General features: G+C 38.1%; 1 protein-coding gene across 3 annotated transcripts in view; it reads right to left on the bottom strand.

Moving 5' to 3' along the window:
* The window catches only part of LOC126190929 (dystrophin-related protein 2-like), a 100,288-nt gene extending 78,581 nt beyond the window's left edge, over nt 1-21,707 (bottom strand). For 2 of the 3 annotated variants that reach the window (XM_049931566.1, XM_049931568.1), the window contains exons 1-2: nt 21,481-21,707; nt 17,787-17,917 (exon numbers count right to left, since the gene is read on the bottom strand). In XM_049931566.1, the coding sequence (XP_049787523.1) occupies nt 17,787-17,916 (130 nt within the window). In that variant the 5' untranslated portion in view covers nt 17,917; nt 21,481-21,707. The remainder of the gene's footprint in view (nt 1-17,786; nt 17,918-21,480) is intronic. The other variant, XM_049931567.1, reaches the window with a different exon arrangement.
* Between the last annotated feature and the right edge of the window lie 2,265 nt (nt 21,708-23,972).

The raw sequence follows: 23,972 nt of genomic DNA, 5'->3' as shown, positions 1-23,972 counted from the left end.
TTTGGAGATACATGAATGATACTTTCGTAGTGTGGCCCCACGGACAAGATAAGTTGATGGAGCTTTTTACATCATCTTGCCTCCATTCATGAGAACATTCGATTCACTATGGAATTAGAGAAGATGGTTGCCTCCCATTCTTGGATGTTTTGTTTAGACGGAAGAGTGAAGGCTCTTTGGGACATTCTGTCTACCGTAAGCTCACTCACACTGAATTGTACTTTCACTCCTCAAGTTGCCATCACCCATCCCAAATCATGAGTATGCTTAAAACCCTTGTACACAGAGCCCTTACATTGTCGTATGCAGATAGTTTACCTAAAGAGCTTGCACATTTAAGGGCAGTGTACAGAGTCAATGGATACTTGACCTGGCAACTTAAGAGGGCATTCTTAAATAAAACCATGAATCAGGAAGTGAATGAAGAGAAAACGCCAGCAACGTCCCTAGCTTTTCTTCCCTTCATTGGAAACATTTCCTTCAAAATAGCAAGAATCCTTAATAGTTTTCAGGAGAAAGTGATTTTCTGCCCACCTTCTAAGATTTCAGATATTTTGTGATCAGTGAAGAATAATTTGTTATTGTGGAAGGTGGGGATTTATACAATACCTCGCCAATGTGGTATGGCCTATATAGGACAAACAACACATGCCAGCAACATCTTTTTGGGACTCCGTTATAAAAGAATCTGTTGAAAAACCCATCGCGGAAAATGTAATGAACCGCAACAGTGGCTACCAGCTTAATAATGCATGGAATCGCGCCGTATCGGACATTTGCTTCAGATGAAGACACCCGAATATTCCGATAACTACGGCGAGCGGCAACACTGAAGACAGCTGATCCTTGCAGTTCCACCAATGAGGGCACTGCCGCCAGGTGGTGTGATCCTTCTAGCACCACGACTTTAACGAAATATTATGGAATGAAGTCTGCGAGAACCGGCTGCCATTCCAGAATCTCTTTGAACATTTAAGTCATGGGAAAGTTTTAAATTTCACATCAAACGCCTTTACAGGGAGGAGACAGCCTTACTAGTAAGAAGTTTTGACAAGCTACATGGGAAAAGAGTAAAACTTTTACGTTCTTTAAGTTTTTTAATGACATGTTGGGACCCTGGCACCATACCAAAGTTTTCCAAAGTGACACATTTTATTAAGACGGCCACTCTATGGAAGATAACAGAGAAGGCGAGTCATGATATTGTGAAGGAGAGAATTTGTTATACGAGACAAAGGTTGGATGACATTTCAGAAGAACTGTTCCATCTACATCTGAAGATTGCAGCACTTCTTCCTCCTGTATCATGGGACTAGGTTGATGGATTGACTTCAGCCGAGTTTGACTGGGTATATAAGGATGCAAGTTCTTGGCAGATGTCAAAAATTTGATCGCATGGTGCCACAACAGTCATCGCCACAGGGAATAACTGTACGACGTTCCATTGTTAACGTCACTGAGGAGAATCTGGACGATGCAATGCTGTCTGTTTTGGGTAAAGAACTCAATATTGCACCTATGCCAAGTGCAGTGCGTCTGATAAGTATTGTGAGTGGTGCTGAAGATGCTGTACGAAGCCTTCCTATGGACATTGCCAAAGAAATAAGAAGGAAAACTTGCAATGCTCTCTTGAATGCTCCTCCTCAAAGCAGTAATATAACCTATGAAGAAAGGGGTGCACTACGAAATGTCTGAGAGGATCCAGACATAGTCATGCTGAAGGCTGATAAAGGTAACTCAACTGTTGTGTTATCTCATATAGTCTGTATTTGGAGAAGATATATGGTCTACTTAGCAATACTATGTACAGGAAGATTGATCATGACCCTACAGCATGTGTGCAATGGAAGACGTGTACACTCCTGAATTCTTCCTTGTTATCTCCACAGACCATCAAGTGGTTAAGACCTCATGGCAGTGTACCACCAAGACTGTACGACGTTACTAAAGTGCAAGAGAAGAGCTTCCTTTACAGCCTATAGTGAGTAACATTGACACCTCCATATATGATTTAGCCAAACATCTTGCTTTCTTGCTGAAACCATTGGTCGGCAAATTTCCACATTATACATGGAACTCTACCAATTTTATCAACAGACTTCCACCTAAGTACTAATTAGTAAACAGTTTCAGCAGGGCATCACTGCTTTGTTTCAACATGATCTTTCCTCAACCTATTTTATGTTTAACCAAGAATATTTTGAATAGACTGATGGCATCACCATGGACAGCCCCTTGTCTCCCCTAGTGGCTGACTTTTTTATGGAGGATTTTGAGGAAAGAGAACTTGAATCAGCGGTTTAAGATACATGGATGACACTTTCATAGTGTGCCCATGGAGAGGATAAGTTAATGGAGTTTTTACATCATCTTAACTCCATTCATGAGAACATTCAATGTATTATGGAAATAGAGAAAGATGGTTGTCTCTCATTCCTGGATGTTTTGGTTAAACAGAACAGTGACGGCTCTTGGGTACTGTAAGCCTACTTACAATTATTTGTACTTGCACTACTCAAGTTCCCACCACCCATCCCAAACCATGAGTATGCTTGAAACCCTTGTACACAGGGTCCATAAATTGTCGGATGCAGATAGTTTACCTAAAGAGCTTGCATATTTAAGGACACAGTGTTCAGAGATGAACAGGGCATTCTCACCTAAAACCATGAACCAGGAAGTGGATAAAGAGGAGAATGCGCCAGCATAGCTCCAAGCTTTTCTTCCCTTCACTGGAAATATTTCCTTCAAAATAGCAAGAATCCTTAATAATTTTCAGTAGAAAGTGATTTTCCGCCCATGTTATAAGATTTCAGATATGTTGTGATCAGTGAAGGATAATTTGTTATTGCAGAAGGTGGGAATTTACATAATACCTTACCAGTGTGCTGTGGCCTATATAGGAGAAACAACACACACAGTGGAAGAACGCTGCACAGAACACAAACATTACACTCGCCTTCTGAAACCCAGCAAGTCTGCAGATGCGGAACATTGTATCTCCAATGAACATTCAATGGACAATATTGGATAGATAAAAAAATCTTTGCAGCAGAAAACACACACACACACACACACACACACACACACACACACACACACACACACACACACACACAAGACTATTATAATTGGCAATTTTGTCAATAATTTATTATTTTTGTTGGGACATTCAATGGAGTTTGACAAAACATTAATTTTGGCCACAGCAACATCTTTTTGAGACTCCGTTATAAAGGACTCCATTGAAATACGTATCACGGAAAATCTAATAAACCGTGACAGCGGCTACCAGCTGGATACCGCTTGATCTCTGAGATTTGCTCCAGACAAAGATGCCAGAATATTCTGATAACTGTGGCAAGCGGCAATGCTGAAGGCAGCTGATCCTTGCAGTTCCACTAGCAAGGGCACTGCTGCCGAGCCGTGTGGTCCTTCTTTCAACCTGACTATAACGCATGTGCGGCAGTACTATCACTGCAATATATAAGGCAGGGCAGAGAACGTCTTTTATGGATCTCCTCAAGATGACTGGCAGGTGTCTAGTTGAAATATCATGGAATGAAGTTTACGACGACTGGCTGCAACCCCGAAATCTCTCCAAACAATAGAATATTCCAAGAAGGGAGGCAGAACCAAAGAAACAGTGGGATCAACACCAAAGACTGGCACAAAGAGAAAGACACCAGAGCAGGAAGGGCAGCAAGACACGAGAGCCAGCAGCACAGGAAAGGACTTAGTAGCTTGGAACCCCACACTCACCAAGCACATACTCAAAGAAGAGTTGTTAGTTCACTGAGGGCTTGCTCAGCTTGTTCCTGTTCCAGACGTCATGAGTTATTTGATCATTAGTACATTTATTCATTACAGTTTAGCATGAATCTATGTTTTAGAGGTGATAAATTTTATTATTTTTTTGTTGTTTACCAACATGATGAGTGTTCCTTTTTAGAATGTATGCTAAAGATCCAATATTATAAGCACAAAATATTGATGAGCATCACCTTTTTTCACACCAAACGGAAGGAGTTTTTTCTGCAGCTAGCCGTTCAGTCAAGGAGAAATGCATTAAAAAACAAAACAGAGAGAAGATGAAATCAGCATTCACAGCTTAATGAAGAGGAAGAAATGGCAACTGAACCTTTGCAAAAGAGACGAGGTCAATGACCTCTGGAAAAAGTGTTGCAAATCCCTAAGTCAAAAATATGTTTAGAGACAACAGAGTGGAAAACACTAAAATGCGCCTCTAAATAAATAACTTGTACAAAACTGTGCCCAGTACATACCAATAATAAGAAAATTATGTAATAATTTTGGAAGTAATGCTGAGCTGAATGAATAGTAAATGTATATGTAAATGAACAAATACGAGGAACAACACTGTTACACAATTTCACTGCTAAAAACAGTTTATAACATTAGTATGATTTTATGCAGAGTTCAATATTATCCGTTCTTGCCATTCTATGAATGTCACATTCTATGCTGTTCTAATGTCAAATGAAAAATCTATGTACGCCATGGCTTCCGAAAGGAGAATTCTAAGTCTATTCTTTGTTGGGTTGATTCTAACTGGGAAAGTGAAGCCCTCACACCTGCAAAAAGATATGTATTTCAGTCTTATAGAAATACTTCGTTATTTTCCAAGACAAGCAGAACATGTTGCTTCGGCAACATGTTGCAACATAATTTCTGTGGCTAAAGTAACTTCTTGAAGATTTTAGAATATCTGTAGAATCAACTGTTTTTAAGACACTGAGACATTCATACTCCTGATGGAACAGTAGGAATGAAACATGTTGATATTTAGAACATTTTCACACATCAGCTGAACAACATAAGACAGATGAATGTAATGCACATAAGTTCCAAGGAACAAGTGGATGAAATACTGATAAAAGCAGTTGTGTGTACATTGTTTCATAGACTGTGTTTCAGTAAGAAACTAATAGTTGGGAGAGAACCAATTTGTGTACTGCGAAACTGAGTGTTGATGCATAATATATTACATAAATTGTACTTCATGGATCCCACAAAGAGGAATCTCCGATACGTGGAAACAAGTCATAGATCTAGAGTCATTCCACGTCAAATCAACACACCTATTTTACCTCACCCTCTTAGATTTTGCTGAAAGTTGGTATACTTATAGTGGGCACTGAGACTAAGAAAAATACAAAATTTCAATTTTTTATCTCAAACCATTCCTAAAATATGGCTATGTAAACTTTTCATAAACCAGCCAAAAATGTGTGAATGGACTTTTTTTAAATTGTCCTAGGAGCTGCCCTAATTGAGCTAGAGAACTGGGAAAGGTGTCATTTTGCAGCATTTTGCATGCTCTTTCCAGGGATATACAACAAAACATAGCTTCTAATTAATAACCTTTTTCAAAATACTAATTAATATTTTGATTTAATTTTAATTTTTTTAATAAAAAGTACATAATTGAAAATTTTCAAAATATTTCCATAGCTACTTCATACTATTGTAAATCACATGGCAAAATATAAATCTGGGATGATGATGGGTTCATTGTTAAAAAAAATTATTCCAGACTCTTGTTTTTCACTAACGGCCCTAGTTTGACCAAATTGACCTTTAACAAACAGGAATTTCTTTAAAATATACTGAAAGGTAAGTAAAAAAAGTATTAGAAATATCAAAACATCACCTTATTAAACCAAAACTAATCAGCATATTTTATAATTAAGTTGATTGCTTATTTTAATTTCATACAACTTCACTAACAGTATATTAACCAATATAACAAAAACAAGAAATTGAGCATTTAACTACAAACTGAAATAAAGTATGAATAAGTACAAGTATTTACATAATAGTTCTGGTTCAGGAGGTTTGAAATGGAACTATTAAACAAATTTAATACGTAATGCTTGTTTTTGAGCAACAGGTATCTGTACATAGCTAAATTTAACACAATAGGTACTAACAATAATTTAGAAACAACTTCCTATAAAATATACATTAACACTAACCTGAGACAAAAATTAAGTTTTGAGTTGAAAGCAGTTTCCCAATAAATTGTCTTGGAACTTAACATATTACATTTTAATAAAGCTGACTGGGTTTGGTTTACATCACTTTCATTAAGAATGTATGTTCTCCCTGTCAGGAAGTTTTTCTTATTTTTATACTGAGCGGCAGAACCGTCGGAATAATAGTATATCTTTTTTTGAATCTTTTGAAATTAGATATGAAATTAGCTGCTTTTGAAAGGTGTAAACCACAGCTGTATTGTGCTCCAGGCAATGAGAAACAATGACAAAGCTCATATGCTCAATTTTGTCTTCCTGTTTGTAATATATAACAAAAGGATGAATGGTAATCTGTTGTCTTGTCCAGTGGAAACTCTGAGCTTCATCCTGTAGAACTATACTATAATTTTCTGAAAAATCACGTATGACAACAAATTCAGATTCCATAAGGTTTTCTCTTGTGGAGTTAAGGAATGTCCATTGTTGCTTGGCAATGAAGTCATGCCGAATCAAAGTCAACATCTTACTACAAAATAAATCTATAAATTCTTCAGAAGTTTTCTGAACAATTTCCAGATAACATTGGTCAACTGACATCCACTGTCGGAACTGAACTTGTTCAATTAAGTTTTCATGAAAAGAGTCTTTTAAAATTTTACGAATGACAGTTTCTCCTGGGCAGTATTCACAGTTTCCCATGCTGCAATCAACTGACGATGGGTTGCAAAGCATTTTTGCAATGCACTGCTTATAATTGTTTAAGCTGCTGTTTGTTACTGTATTTAGTTTGGCATTTTCTATCATTAATTTTATGTTTTGGTGAGTTGTGCACACGCAGGCAGTGTGTGTGCCACTCCGGCCAGCTAATACACAATGTTTTGGTCTCAACTCAGCAAATTTAGAGAAACCTATTTTTATGTTAGGAAACTTGTCTTTAAAATGTTTGTAAGCTTCTTTAAGGTTATACAAAATAAATCTTTTTTTTATATTTTTGTTTTACTTCCACTTGTTTCTGTAATTGTCACACAATCTTTAATTCCTGGCATTGCCCTGATAACTTCATCATTTTCATAAAATGAATGTACAGTTTTGACAGTTTCTGTTGGTAAACAATTCCCTGGTTTTGGGTTTGGACCTTCCATGAATCCTCTCTCTTTCAAAATTTTTTTGGACTGCCGAACAATGTAATTAGGAGCATTAAATTCCCTCATTATTTTCCTGACACTCCACTTTTCAGGTAAACTTGTAAATATAATTAGTTTTTTGCTCTACTTATAAAATTTTTAAAGTTTCTTTTAAGATTTTCAAGAACGGATTCATCAGTATCAGTATCTGATGAAGAAGTTTCAGGAGCAACAAAAAGTTTACGTGTCATTGATGAGATTTTCTTCACTTTTGATTTGGTGTAATGCCTAGATGTTAGTTTTCTCTTGTCATTTGGGGACTCACATAGTTCTTGAAGTGTTGTGTTAAATGTTTTAACTGCTACTGAAGTTGGAGTGAAGTCAGGGTCTTGGTCTCGGATGATTATCTCTGATCCAGAAGATTCTTCTTCAACACTTTCATCACTGATGGGCTCTGGTGTATTTTTCAATTTGGTTACATCTTTCCTACATTTATCACAAATCTTGGCACCACTTGGTATTTGAGGAAATAATTTGGGCATCCATGTTGTGACATTTCTCAGTTTTTTTCTGTCTAATAAAATGATTTGACTTCTTCAATGGATTACAACACTGCACTCTTACAGCACTGCACTTTTTACTTGGTTCCATATTTATACAAAAACCACTTATAAACTGTCCTTCAATGTATAGATTTACTTGAAAATGAACTATTAAATATAATAGATACAGACTGGTCAACACAGAGGTAACAATTGATTTGCAATAAAACCACAGTGCACACTAATGCAGTAGGCACACAAAGCCTTAGAAGGTAACAATGCAGACTACATCATCTCAACAATGGCTCCAGTCTGAATTATTGTACAGACACAAGCCCTATGTATACGATCCTCTACTGACGTACTACCTTAAAGGTCAGTTTGGTCAAACTAGGGTAGTTAGTGAAAAACAAGAGTCTGGAATATTTTTTTTTAACAATGAACCCATCATCATCCCAAATTTATATTTTGCCATGTGATTTACAACAGTATGAAGTAGTTATGGAAATATTTTGAAAATTTTCAATTGTGTACTTTTTGTAAAAAAATTAAATCAAAATATTAATTACCATTTTGAAAAAGGTTATTAATTAGAAGCTACGTTTTTGTCTATCAGTGGAAAGAGCATGCAAAATGACACCTTTCCCAGTTCTCTAGCTCAATTAGGGCAGCTCCTAGGGAGATTTAAAAAAAGTCCGGTCACACATTTTTGGCCAGTTTTTGAAAAGTTTACACGACCATATTTCAGGAATAGTTTGATGTAAAAAATTGAAATTTGGTATTTTTCTTAGTTTCAGCACCCACTATAAGTATACCAACTTTCAGCAAAATCTAAGAGGGCGAGGTAAAATTTTTATTTAAAGTGTGTTGATTTGACATGGAATGACTCTACATTATTTAAGTGCAAGACAATAAAATGACTTAAAATTATAAAATATTGCTTCACTTAAGTTCTAATGTTAATTATATTAAGAAGAAAAAAGAACAACAACCTAATTTAAGAGTTTCTGTTAAGATACTCTTCATTGTAGTAGGATTGTTTGTGATCAAAACAAAACTGATACACCATCCGTCACGCAGACACGGTTAATACCATGAGTATGTTGTGTCTGTTATTCCACAGTATTTTAACTTATGCGCAAACAAATCATGGTTCACACAGTTAAAAGATTTCAGCTAAATCATAAAATATTTTCAACAGTAATAATCTGTGACTGACAGGTTTTTGTATTCGCAAGTCAAAAGGAAAATATTCAGGTAACAGAATTTTCATAATCCAAACTGTTTCATGCTGAGAATGACTTTATGTATTAAATGTTTATAAATTCTATAGCACTCATTCTTCTTGAAAAGTTTTGGAAGTGTTTACGAAAATGACATAAGAGTTTTGTTTTATCTTCCTTTTTGTGAAGTAGTTTGTACTTCAGTATTTTGGAAAATACCACACAGCAAAAGGTCATAGATAAAATTTCCAATGGGAAAATTACAATTATGTACTTGATTCGCATAGTATCAAATACCAAAAGTGAGAATTTTACTCATGAACCCTTGAACTGCATGTACACTGATCACTGATCCAGTATTTTTTTCCTTCTAAAACTGAAATTAACATATCTTGAAACAATATATATGACTGCTTGTATGCGGTCTAAGGTAGTCATAAGAATATTACTATATTTGGACAACACTGGTACGGCATACATTACTAGAAAAGCAGTAAAATTAATTCACTAGCACTTTTCACATTTCCATTCCCTTTCCCCGCATGAACATTGATTCGCTGTCTCTTTTTCCTACAGAGCTGTGAGTGTACACTGAAAATGTCACTCTATGTCCAAGTCCTATTGGTGTACTGAGGATGCCACAGTTTATTTGGTCCATTACAGTGAAGGAATGGCCTTTCTCATATTATTTTTTTTTAAGTTCTAGGATAACAGCAATGTCACTGAAATGACTCTTCTTGAACTGTAGACTTCAGACATTTTGGTCTGTGTCATTGGGTTCACTGCTGGGTTCCAATTACACAAACAGAAACTGAGTCAGTATTCAAGATTGTTTCAGCAAGACAGAGTAGCAGGGGCAGGTTAATCCTTTTGTTTATTTCTATTATCAATCATTAGAATAATCATGAGTAGAAGAAACTAAAAAATTCAGGAATTATTCTTCTATATGTGTTGCTCTGCAGCTCACAGATACAAAAAATGTCATGTTAATATTATGAAAAGGATAGACTGCCACTTACACACAAATCACCACTGTCTCTGGCTGCCGAGGCCTCAGCAGCCAGAGACAGTGTGTGCGTTTTGTCTATTTCAGAAAAAGTCTTTTTGGCCGAAAGCTTACTTGTTTAGCACTCTCTTTGTTGTGCCTGTCTCCTACCCAGCATTTCCACTACATGGTGAATAGCAATCTATCCTTTTCATAATGCTGTCATTATTCCATCCTCGATTTTCCATTGTTTAAATGTCATGTAAAGTTGATCAATACTTTACTTTCATTTTTTCATTCTATTGATGGACTAATATCAGGTATACACCCATCTTCAGTGCCTTCTTTATATATTCCTATTTTAGCACATGCCAAAGACATTTGCTGATAATTTTCAGAAAAATTCTTCAGTTATATGACTGTGGTAATCAGCACATAAATTTTGATGATGTGCATTTTACTTAGAAATGTGCTCCATACCCACAGATTATGGATGTGTATACTTTACAATATTAATTTGTGTCAACCAATGGGGTCAAGCAAAGTATGTGGAACTCCCCCTCCCAGTCTGCTTTGATCTGTGGCGTAACTGTTGTGTTGTGCAATGTTAAGATGGACGTATTTGAAATGAACTGTGTTTGCAGAGGGCATGTTGGGAATATGCGGTGCCACTCTCCATTGTGGGATGTTGATGTTTCTAAATTGTTTGAAATGATTTTAGTGATTCACTGGACTCCACAAGTGCTCTTTGTGTGAGTAATATTGGAAGATTTTGTGGTGGTTTATTAATGGGTTATTTTAATGCTGGCACTTGTGGGAAACACATCTGTTTTTGGGTCTGGAATTATTAGTGCAGTGTGTAGTTTATGGTTGGACATTTAATTTTATATCTCACTTTTTGTTAGTTATGGACCCTGAAGTTTGCGAGTAGGTTCCTGCATGTCACAATGAGTGATGACACGTTGCCTATGATTCAATTACTACAGTTATTCAGTTTAATTGCTGAGTATGTGAAGTATAAAGTTTGTGAAAAAGGTATACGACTGATTAAAGTTGCTGCACCTCTCAGACCAATGAGCAGTGTATATGGTACAGTCAGCAGGACAACATATGGCGCTCTAAACAGAAGAATTCCTGGCTGTCTCTGCTGGCCATTCGAGAAACTATGTTGATGACATATTTTTGCTATCAGTAGATTGCTGGATATATTTGTCAGCTGACTTTTGTTGGTAGGTATGGTTTTACTTTTTAATTGAAATAAATATGGTAATTGCATTTATATGCACAATTGTGTGTTTCTTGTAATAAATTGGTGTTACAACAATTTTTTACAAACTTTGGTTTGTGTTGATAACTGTTGGTACTTAAGTCGTATTGGGATCAGTAGATACCACGGAATTTGTTTTAAATACACTAGGTGACATTAGATTTTTAATATTAGTTATATGATCTGAGTGTCTTTTTAGTGTTACCACAGTCTTCAACTGAAGTATTAAGTCATCAGATTTGTCGAGCTGTGTATGGTTTATGGATTTTGTTTGAGCTGTACAGATGAAGTGAAGTTTCTGTTGCCAGGTTTAGGAAGTATGTGTGGGTTTGTTTTATCGTGTACGTTGTTTGAGCTGTAAAAGTAAAGTGAAATTTCCAGCATCTACATTTTTGGAGCTTTGTGGCATTGTGGTCATCATTTGATCTACACAGAAAGTGAAACTTACAATACCAGGACCTCCACCCCCAGCTTTATTTTATTGTGGTTTTGTTGACTGCTTGATTTCAAATGCTTGAATTTTGTATATTGCATTTGGTATGCCTTAATTATTAGGCTTGTCATACAGAGTAATCTTTGGTGTGACGTCACGTGTGCTGTACTGCTGTTGAAATAGCTCGTTAATATTTTATAAACTTTAGACTTCATTTATGAATATAATAGAGGGAAACATTCCACGTAGGAAAAATATATCTAAAAAGAAAGATGATGAGACTTACCAAACAAAAGCGCTGGCAGGTCGATAGACACACAAACAAACACAAACATACACACAAAATTCTAGCTTTCGCAACCAACGGTTGCCTCGTCAGGAAAGAGGGAAGGAGAGGGAAAGACAAAAGGATTTGGGTTTTAAGGGAGAGGGTAAGGAGTCATTCCAATCCCGGGAGCGGAAAGACTTACCTTAGGGGGAAAAAAGGACAGGTATTCTTTGCCTTTACAAATGTCTGCTTGTGTCTGTGTATATGCGGATGGATATGTGTGTGTGTGTGTGTGCGCGCGAGTGTATACCTGTCCTTTTTTCCCCCTAAGGTAAGTCTTTCCGCTCCTGGGATTGGAATGACTCCTTACCCTCTCCCTTAAAACCCAAATCCTTTTGTCTTTCCCTCTCCTTCCCTCTTTCCTGACGAGGCAACCGTTGGTTGCGAAAGCTAGAATTTTGTGTGTATGTTTGTGTGTCTATCGACCTGCCAGCGCTTTTGTTTAGACTTCATTTACTTATTTTAAAGTTTATTTGTTTTAATATTTGCTGTAAAAGTAACTTATTAGTGGATTTTCATTAATTTCAGTCTTTCTTCCTGCGTTATTGACTCTGGTTTATTATTTGTGAGTCTGCTTTCGTCGTTTGTCTAAGCCTCGTGCCTCAGTAGTGTGTTTACATTTTGCGGCGTGCACTGCAGCTGTAGCGGTTATAAGCTAAGTACTGACAAACTTATTTGTGCTCTGTAATACAGTTATTAATTTTAATAGATTTCAGCGGTGTTGTGTGCCGTTTGTGGCGAAATAATGACTTAATAAACTTTTGTAATCGTTCGCTCGCTGTGTTTTATAGAGTTTTCAGTGTGTTGAAGTCGTTTAGTAAATTTCGTGCTTTAGTTTTCAACTGACGTTTATTATTCTTTGTAGTGAAATATTTCAGTAAAATTTTCATTTAGTGTTTTAATTTCGCTTAGTGTTAGAGTGGTCGTTTTAATTTTTTGGTTTTAGTTAATAATTTTGTGAAGTTTTACTGGTATTGGTATCGGCTGTGTTGTAGTAGTATTAATACAAGTAGCTGCTTTCTTAGTAGGCAGAGAATTTCAAGACCATTATTGTTAGTTCTTAAATAGCTCTACTGGTGTAACTGAACTTTGGTAACGTAGACGTATAGTTTTTTTCAGTAACTGTAAAATTTTATCATGAGTGAAAAGTGTGGGCTCTGTCGTAGGTTTGTGAGTAGTCGATTACGGTGTGGGATTTGTTCAAAGTATTTTCATTGGGGGGAATGCAGTGGGGAAGCCAGTGGTCACTTTAGGGAGATCCTCTCCTGGGAATGTAGAATCTGTAGTAGAAACAAGTTAATAGAGGAGCAGGAGCGTAAGACCTGTGCCCTTCAGGTGCAGTTACAATGCGCAAAGGAGGAACTAGATAAACTAGATAGGTTGAGGAGGGTGAAGGGTGGTGGGGAATGGGAACTGGCAGTTGGCAAGAAGGTAGCTAGAAAGAGGAGGTATTCAGACAGTTTTACTTTGCATACATGTAATAGATACGACCAACCGTAAGAGTTGAGTGGAGAGGAGCATCGTGTAGCCGTAGATGTAGGTAACTTGCAGCAGTCCTCAGCAATTAGGAGGCCTAGGTTAGTTGCAAAGTCTAGCAGAAAGAAGGTTCTGCTGCTAGGTAGTTCTCATGGTAGAGGTGTGGACCAGCAGTTGCAGGAAGTGTTGGGGAGTGAGTACCAGGTCACCAGCATTGTGAAGCCTAGTGCAGGGTTGGCTCAGGTGACTGAAAGCATAGGGGAGTTATGTAAGAATTTTACGAAAGAGGATCAGGTAGTGATAGTGGGTGGAGCAGGGAACAGTCTCGATAGCGACGGGGAATATGATGTCAGTGGTGACTTGGTTAAGATAGCTACTCAAACTGGTGGCACTAATGTGCATTTTGTGCAACTGTTTCAGCGTCATGATCGGCCTCACCTTAATGCGGCTGTTAGGCGTGTTAATGTGGGGGGAGGGCACTAATGACGGAGGGCATGGATCACATCTCAGTGGTGCCAGTTGGGTCTATCAGTAGATGGGGTTTCACTAGGCATGGCCTGCACCTCAATAGGTATGGGAAGGGGAGGCTGGCTAAGCTTATAGGTGACAGTGTAGTGGGTGGTGGTAGTGGTATCACTCATGGAAAAATTCCTGTAGTAGTTGGTGTTAGAGCTGCACCTTTTTTAGACTGAAGTCAGCTGATAGGTATACCTGCTTAAAGGAAGTGCCTCTAACTAAGGGCTCACCTCCAGAGGATGTGATGTTTCCAAGTAGAGAAGGAATTAGCATATTTCATCAAAATATAAGAGGTATTAGAGATAAAGTTAGTGAACTCCTAATAGATGTTAACTCTGAAATTATTGGTATATCAGAGCACCACTTAAATAATTTGATAATTCAGAGGCTTCCTTTACCAGCCTACAGATTAGCTGGCTGTTTCTCAAGGAGTTCCTTGCGGGGTGGGGGAGTGGCTCTGTACGTAAAAAACAGTATTTCATTTGAGTCAATAGACGTATCACGACACTGCACTGAACAGATATTTGAAAGTTGTGCAGCATTAGTTGAATTTAGTGAAACTAAACTTCTAATTGCTGTTGTTTATAGGTCCCCTAACTCCGACTTCAGAGCATTTTTGCTTAAGCTAGAGAGGGTTCTTGATTCACTTTGTAGGAAGTACCAGAAAGTAGTTATATGTGGTGACTTCAATATTAATTTTGTACATGATTGTGCAAGAAAAAGGATGTTGGTAGATCTTCTAAGTTCATGTGATCTGATGCAAACTGTGTTTTTTCCAACTAGGGTGCAGGGGAACAGTAGCACAGTCATAGACAATATTTTTATTCATTCTTCATTACTCGATGGGCATTCTGTTAGTAAAAGGGTGAATGGCCTTTCAGACCATGATGCACAAATTTTAACACTAAAAGGTTTTTGTACTCAAACCAACGTATGTCGTATTTAATTACAAACTACGTAGGAAAGTTAATCCAACAGCAATAGAGAGTTTTTCAAAACTTGTCAAGGAACAAGAGTGGCAAGATGTTTATAGTGCTGATAATATAGATGATAAATACAATGCTTTCCATAACACATTTCTCATGCCCTTTGAGAGTTGCTTTCCATTAGAACATTCTAAACGGGGTACTAACAGTAATGGACAGCCCGGTTGGCTGACTAGTGGGATAAGGATATCATGTAGAACAAAGTAGGAATTATATCAAAATGTTAGAAGTAGTCACAATCAAGCTATAGTAGCCCATTACAAACAGTATTGTAAGGTGCTTAAAAATGTTATTAGCAAGGCAAAAAGTATGTGGTATGCAAATAGAATAGCTAATTCACAGGCTAAAATTAAAGCCATATGGTCAGTTGTGAAGGAAGTGTCTGGTCAGCAGCACAAGGTTGATGATATAAAGTCAGTTCGCAGTAATAATATTTCTGTTACTGATAAATCAGATATATGTACAGTATTTAACAACCTTTTTCTGAGTATTGCTGTAGAATTAAATAAAAATTTAGTTTCAACAGGAAATCATATAAATTTCTTAGCAAATGCCTTTCCGAGATTGACGTCTAAAATACTCCTCTGTGATACAGACAAGAGGGAGATTGAGTCAATAATTAAATCACTGAAGACTAAGGACTCTCATGGTTATGATGGAGTGTCTAGAAGAATATTAAAGTACTGTGCTGCACATGTTAGCCCTGTATTTAGCCATATTTGTAATTTTTCCTTTAGGAATGGTCAGTTTCCTGAGCGATTGAAGTACTCAGTAGTAAAGCCGCTTTATAAAAAGGGAGAAAGGGATAATGTAGATAATTTTAGACCTATTTCTATGCCATCAGTGTTTGCAAAAGTTATCGAAAAGGCTGTGTATGTAAGGTTAATTGATCATTTTATATCACACGATTTGCTATCAAATGTACAGTTCAGCTTTAGAAGTCGTTTGACAACTGAAAATGCTATAGGCCTATTCTCTTTTCTCTGTGAGGTACTGGATGGTCTAAACAAAAAGTTTCGAACGCTTGGCGTATTTTTTTGATTTAATAAAGGCCTTTGACTGTGTTGATCTCTCAATATTGCTCCAGAAGTTGGACCATTACAGAATAAGGGGAGTAGCTCACAATTGGTTCACCTCTTACTTTATTCACAATGTTGATAACGGCTGTGATGTGGGATCTGAGTGGGGTACTGTCAAGTGGGGGGTGCCCGAGGGATCAGTGTTGGGGCCACTCCTTTTCCTTATTTATATAAATGATATGCCCTCTAGTATTATGGGTAACTCTAAAATATTTCTGTTTCATGATGACACTAGCTTGGTAGTAAAGGATGTTGTGTGCAACAATGACTCAGTTTCAAGTAGTGCAGTACATGACCTCAGTTCATGGCTTGTAGAAAATAAACTAATGTTAAATCACAGTAAGACTCAGTTTCTAACACACAATTCAACAAAACCTGATGTTTTAATCTCACAGAACGGGCATATGATTAGTGAAACTGAACAGTTCAAATTCCTAGGTGTTCAGATAGATAGTAAGCTGTCGTGGAAAGCCCACGTTCAGGATCTTGTTCAAAGACTTAATACTGCCATTTTCACTATTCGAACGGTATCGAAAGTTAGTGATACTTCGACACATAAATTAGTCTACTTTGCTTATTTTCATTCACTTATGTCGTATGGTATTATGTTTTGGGGTAACTCTTCCCATTCTAGAAGGATATTTTTGGCTCAGAAACGGGCGGTTTGGGCAATAAGTGGTGTGAGTTCACGAACCTCTTGTCGACCTCTGTTCACGAGTCTGAGTATTTTGACATTGGCCTCTCAATATGTATATTCCTTATTGTCGCTTCTTGTTACCAATATTAGTTTATTTCCAACAATAAGCAGCTTTCACTCGGTTAATACTCGGCAGAAATCAAACCTCCATTTGGATCAGACTTCCTTAACTCTTGTGCAAAAAGGTGTGCAGTACACTGCTGCATCCATTTTCAATAAGCTGCCACTCGAATTCAAAAACCTTAGCAGTAACCCATGCGCTTTCAAATCGAAACTGAAGAGTTTCCTCATGGGTCACTCCTTCTATTCTGTCGAGGAGTTCCTTGAAAAATTAAGCTGATTCTCATTGTATTGCTGATAGCGTTTGCTTAAACTTATGGACTGATTTTCTTTCAGGTTCATGAACATTTATTTTTATCTGTTATTACTTTTATGTTGTAAGTTCATGTACTGACACGTTCCATGACCTTGGAGATTTGCTCCTCAATTTGGTCCTACGGAACTTGACATGTAAATAAATATTAAAAAATAAATAAATAAATACATAGTCTGTCACTGACCAGACCCCTAATTCCCGCAGCTATTAGTTTTGTGTCTGTTCGCATTTGTAATGACTGATGAAATGATTGCCACATTCTACAAGCTTCAAATTGTGGGGTCTTGACGATGTCAGAGGTCAAAGCCGACTGGGTGGCATCTTCATTTATCCCCAACGAATATCATGGTTATATAAAATACTGCTTTTACACTTGAATATAATTAGGCCTAGCAGGAACATAAATGTTGATGATTCTTTGTGATATATGTCAGATTATTATTAATTAAAACATTCCTAGAAGAGGTCAAGTCACTTGAAAATAGAAAATTTTTATAAAGTTCTTAAATTTAAATGACATTCCAACAAAATTCAAACAAAGTTCCTTCAGGCTGTGAGCCCTCAAAGAACTCAAATTTTGATGTATGAAAGGTAGTATTTACTTCAGATAAATGTTACAAGAAACAAGTTCATAATTATTTCAACTATCAGAGTATTTAAATTCCGCATTAACCTCCATATACCATCATCTGTAAATTAATTTAAAAAAAATCACTTCTTCTTAATTACTAATTGAGTGAGACATATATTTTTACCTTTCAGTGCCTTTTGAAGAATTCTTAATTTTGCTGCTGTGCGATAAGCTGTATACCTAACAATGTTACACTCATCCAGCATCCTTATTAAGTTATCATAATCATCTTTGTAGGCTAGATTATCCCCCATCCTGAAAATAAATGTGTAACATGAGAATTGCAGTAGCCATGCATGACAGAATGGAACAGTCTTTCTCTAATAGCTGAATCAACTACTCACATTTGCACAGCCAATACCAAAATCACTTTTATCCTTCCCTAACATTCAATATTTGTTCACAATAAATTATTCACAAGTATACCACATGCAAAACTAAAGATAAGGCTAAACAATATTGAAGTAATAATAGTGGCAAATAGGGAGATTTTCTTAAAATTGACAATGTGTTGCCACTTTTATACATCAGGACCAGAGAATTTAATGTTATCTTAAATGAAGAAAGAGTGCTCACGATTTAAACACAAACACAATACCAACATCCAGTCTTTCAAGAAGACAAAATGAAAATTTTAGCCTACTCAACACAACACACTGAAAAAAAGATGCATTATAACTGATAATTTTTCCTGAAAGTGTTATATTAAATTGGATACACAGATAATTCCAGATATTCACATTGAGGAAATCCTCACGTCAGAAAAACAAAAATACTTCATACACTTTCATATTTACAAAAGAAGGGATAACTGTTAGCCTACAGTTTTTCATTCACATATTAATTACAAAGATTACCATGAACAGTTAAAAATATGCACACTAAAGTGGATGAAACACTTCCAAATGTGCTGTAGCTAAGCACTGCACAAAAGCAATTTGCAAGGTTTACTTGCACACATCCCTTTGTTGCAGGCAAGCTGTATTGAAGACATATAGGCCTACCTATCACACAGCATCTACACTCCTGGAAATTGAAATAAGAACACCGTGAATTCATTGTCCCAGGAAGGGGAAACTTTATTGACACATTCCTGGGGTCAGATACATCACATGATCACACTGACAGAACCACAGGCACATAGACACAGGCAACAGAGCATGCACAATGTCGGCACTAGTACAGTGTATATCCACCTTTCGCAGCAATGCAGGCTGCTATTCTCCCATGGAGACGATCGTAGAGATGCTGGATGTAGTCCTGTGGAACGGCTTGCCATGCCATTTCCACCTGGCGCCTCAGTTGGACCAGCGTTCGTGCTGGACGTGCAGACCGCGTGAGACGACGCTTCATCCAGTCCCAAACATGCTCAATGGGGGACAGATCCGGAGATCTTGCTGGCCAGGGTAGTTGACTTACACCTCCTAGAGCACGTTGGGTGGCATGGGATACATGCGGACGTGCATTGTCCTGTTGGAACAGCAAGTTCCCTTGCCGGTCTAGGAATGGTAGAACGATGGGTTCGATGACGGTTTGGATGTACCGTGCACTATTCAGTGTCCCCTCAACGATCACCAGTGGTGTACGGCCAGTGTAGGAGATCGCTCCCCACACCATGATGCCGGGTGTTGGCCCTGTGTGCCTCGGTCGTATGCAGTCCTGATTGTGGCGCTCACCTACACGGCGCCAAACACGCATACGACCATCATTGGCACCAAGGCAGAAGCGACTCTCATCGCTGAAGACGACACGTCTCCATTCGTCCCTCCATTCACGCCTGTCGCGACACCACTGGAGGCGGGCTGCACGATGTTGGGGCGTGAGCGGAAGACGGCCTAACGGTGTGCGGGACCGTAGCCCAGCTTCATGGAGACGGTTGCGAATGGTCCTCGCCGATACCCCAGGAGCAACAGTGTCCCTAGTTTGCTGGGAAGTGGCGGTGCGGTCCCCAACGGCACTGCGTAGGATCCTACGGTCTTGGCGTGCATCCGTGCGTCGCTGCGGTCCGGTCCCAGGTCGACGGGCACGTGCACCTTCCGCCGACCACCGGCGACAACATCGATGTACTGTGGAGACCTCACGCCCCACGTGTTGAGCAATTCGGCGGTACGTCCACCCGGCCTCCCGCATGCCACTATACGCCCTCGCTCAAAGTCCGTCAACTGCACACACGGTTCACGTCCACACTGTCGCGGCATGCTACCAGTGTTAAAGACTGCGATGGAGCTCCGTATGCCACGGCAAACTGGCTGACACTGACGGCGGCGGTGCACAAATGCTGCGCAGCTAGCACCATTCGACGGCCAACACCGCGGTTCCTGGTGTGTCCGCTGTGCCGTGCGTGTGATCATTGCTTGTACAGCCCTCTCGCAGTGTCCGGAGCAAGTATGGTGTTCTTTTTTCCATTTCCAGCAGTGTATGTTACACGATAAACAATAAATTCATCAATTGATCCTGTTAAGAAATTCCAGTCAATTGAACCCATCGATAGGCCTACTGGCATGTTGCCTTTGTACAGATATGTAATGAAATTCATCAATGCAGTAGAAAAAGTTTCAATCAATAAACCCTTCAGTCTCCTCTTAAACTGTAGCATACTTTACAGTAGCTAACGTCTTTAAGACTCCTGGAATGCTATTCAAATGTAGGCTATATTCTGAGAAGTGGGCAACTTTCTCACCCAAAGTAAATGACTTCAAATCGTTATGATGATTGTTTTTGGTATTTTTTCTGTGAAGTCCGTTTTGGTGTTAAAGAAAGATAAATTGTTTATGGCAAATTACATCAAACTACGTTCACACGCTTCCTGAAAAACAGTAGTTAGTACATAGCCAGTTCTTTGGATAGATTCCTGCAACACACTCTTGAGTGTATGCTATAAATAAATTATATAAATTGTTTCCTGACATAAAGAAAACTTTGGTTTTGGGAATGTAAACCTAGAATTACCATGACGATTAGTGCCACTGAAGTAACTTTTTCTATAAGGAATAGTCAACTAAACCAGACTATTCCATTGAATGGTATCTCTACAGTATAAGTTAAGCTGACCTCAACCCATTGGTGGGTTTGAGCACAACATTGTATTACTAGGCATTGATCTACTGCTGGTTGTGTACTCTTTACTTTTCTCTGAGTTTTTAACGAAGTTGCGGTTGTAGTTATAGGTGCATTACAAATCAACATATTCTCAAAGTAACAGTGAAACTTGGCATTTTTCATATTAAAAAATAATTTCTACGACTGAAAAATGGGAGAAAAATCCCCGAGACTGGCTGGGATCTAAAGCTGGCACTTATCCGCGGAGTCATCAACGGGTACTACTCCTCTAACATGCTCGGTAGTACACTTAAGTAGCTGTCAGCCGTAAAAATTCATGGTGATAGAGCTGAAAATTATAGAACAGTTCTACCGCGGAGTTCTTGTAAAACACTGTAATTGGTAGGCGCAAATTTTGAGGTCCAAAGACACAAAAACTGCGGGCAAGCTAAATTTGTTACACTCAAGCCTACGACACGGAAACACTTTGAAACAAGGGAGGAAAGTTACTTCTAGTGGTATATAATACCGACTGTGATTAACAAGAAATATGCCGATACTGTAATACGTAAACAGTCACGATAAATCAACCAGCAAATAACAGTGTACTCCAAGAGGAACTGGTGCTTACTTCTACGGCGCAGCAGGTGTATTACATGAAAAACACTGTTTCAAATGCAGAACTGAATTTATTGGGCTTTATTGATACGTGAATGTAACAGGTGTAAAAGATAACACCGAACTATTCATGCGATCTTGAAACAGAATTAACAAATTACCTTTCTGTTTTGATGTCAATACCTGTTGTCAACGTATTCCTTGATTTATTCCTACACTCACGGCTGCAAGTTTAATCCGTTGTGTAAGGTTCCACTCTATCAATCTTCATAGATTCGCTCATTTGCACACCCCACAACACACAATAACAATTACAATAACATTTAGTAAACAAAATTTAAATTCGTAAATATTGGCGGCAATCCAGATATTTAAGAAGATACGTCAACGATACTGTCTAAGCTATTATCTACCTTCGATCGGTCGAAAACGTCTTCGATCATTACTATCTTGATTAAGGCAAATGTTTTTAATTCTGACAATTCATCATATATACAGAATAAAACAGTTCTAAGATAGGCGAACCAAAATTTATCCAGAACGTGAAAATACAGGGAAACGCAGTTTTCAGTATATTGTAGCAAGTACGTACCAACGATAAGCTGGGTCTTCACATACAACAAAAGTGGCACCTAAGCAAGTGGCATGACGGCTGACACGTCAGTGGCATCGTGTGTTTCTGTTTCCAATCGCTCCTATCAAAATTCAGTCACAGTGTGTTTCAATACAGCTTCAGTTCGCAGTATTCGTAAGAACTTCGCTGTTGTCATTCGGATTAAGGCGTTAGAACTAAGCCAAGGATCCAGTAAGAAGAAGAATGTAAGTGGATTTTACCAAAAATAACACAGTGGTATCAAACAAACCTATAATGGGAGCAGTACCCAGAAGTACAGTTATGGCTCGAATAAAAGTAAAAGTGACACTTCGATATTTGACATCTGACGATTGCCTGCCGTATTTCCAATTTTTGTTTTCGTACCTCTTTCATTGATTTTACGATTCATTAACCTAACTTGGTATCATATTATGTTTTCGCTTGTTTTCAGTTCTGTGGACCAATATCGATGCCAAGAGCAAGTGTCCGCATAACCTGCGTTTACGATTAGCAAATTCCAATTCTGTGGCACTTCATTGAACTATATGAGAATATAATACAAGTTTTATAAAACAGATCTGAATATGGTCATTATAGAACGAATCCGGTAGTCTGATGATAAAAAAAACTGTGACCATAGACGTAAAGTAAAGGAAATTTAATGTAAGTTTAGTTGAGTCTTAGGACGGATTTCTGCTCTGCCATGAGGCACAGAGAGATTCCTTTACGTTTCGTGGCACAAAAGCAGAATAAACACGCTAAGAAAACTGTACGGATGTTCAATGGCACATTGCTATGCGGCTACGTACTCGATCGGCGTGGCCGATGTAGAAACGGACATTCTTGTCAGTTCGCGGGAGAGGCGTTTTATTGGCTCTTAAGATTCCTCGAGAGACGCTTCTAGGAGCTTCTGGTAGTTTATTCTCTGCAGAAGGGCTCCAAATAAGGTTTATTCCTACGTGCTCTTTCTGGAGTCTAACTGGTCTGTACCACCGCGCAGAAAAGCGTGACAGAAATTGGTCGACGAGGACTGGGAAAAAATGCGGGCAAAATCTCGTTTTCGTCCTTGGAGTGAAGACAGATAACTTTAGGGACGCGAAGAGGATACAGTCAAGATAGTTTGGGGGTTGCTGAAGCTGCAGTCAGATATTCGTATAATTGTATAAAGTTCAGTCATATTGCGTTGGGAAATTATAGAGATTTTGAAGAATAATTTCGTTGCTGGGCGTGATCAGATAACAGTAGGGGGATATCTGGTAGTACATTCAGTGTTGGAGGTTCTCAGATAAACTTCGGACTTTGCACAAATCACAGTCTTGCAATAGATGAGTGATGGAAGTCTGCAGAGATTGCTGCCATATGAAGCTGTTACAGCCTGCACACTGAAATGGCAATAAACACCCAGTTGTACGCATGATTAATGATGAATTGTGGACCCTGGAGTAATTGATAGCATCAATAGTATTTCAACTTTCTTCTTGTGAAGAATAATTAAATAATAAGCATTTTAGAATTATTGTTTCAGTTCACGTGAGCGCCCGGTATGTTCTTTCGGAAAGACTTGGTTCCAAAATTGTCCCTTCTGTTATTAACCACCGAAACTTTAATTAGCCGAGTTCTCACTTGCTTCCCTCATTTTGTATCAAACATGCTCTGTAGCTTTCTTTGCTAAAGTATCAGGTTTCACTTTCGTTCCTCATAGTTTCCTTTAATGGAGCACGTCTTGTGTTTGCACGATTAAGATCCCCTCCAAATGTAGTATCCGTTTCCTCATTGCACAGAATACACCTCACGCTGATCTTTCTCCACTTAGTTGTCACTTAATTGTGAATGTGCATGGAACAATTAAATTAAGTTAGTTTCCATTCTTTTACTGTTAAATTCCATGTCAAATGGTCAAGAGAATGTTTGTAAATATTGTAGTTTGCAACATAGAACCAAATTTAGCTATTGCACTTATGGTTAATGAACGATTCCAAATTATAGCAGAAAAGATTGGGATGTCTGATTAGGGAACATACTGATGCATGCATGTAGGCCAGGAGTTAAATACTCACA

This window comes from Schistocerca cancellata, chromosome 6, assembly GCF_023864275.1.
Source record: "Schistocerca cancellata isolate TAMUIC-IGC-003103 chromosome 6, iqSchCanc2.1, whole genome shotgun sequence".
Lineage (NCBI taxonomy): Eukaryota > Metazoa > Arthropoda > Insecta > Orthoptera > Acrididae > Schistocerca > Schistocerca cancellata.
This window is presented reverse-complemented; position numbering and strand designations above follow the sequence as displayed.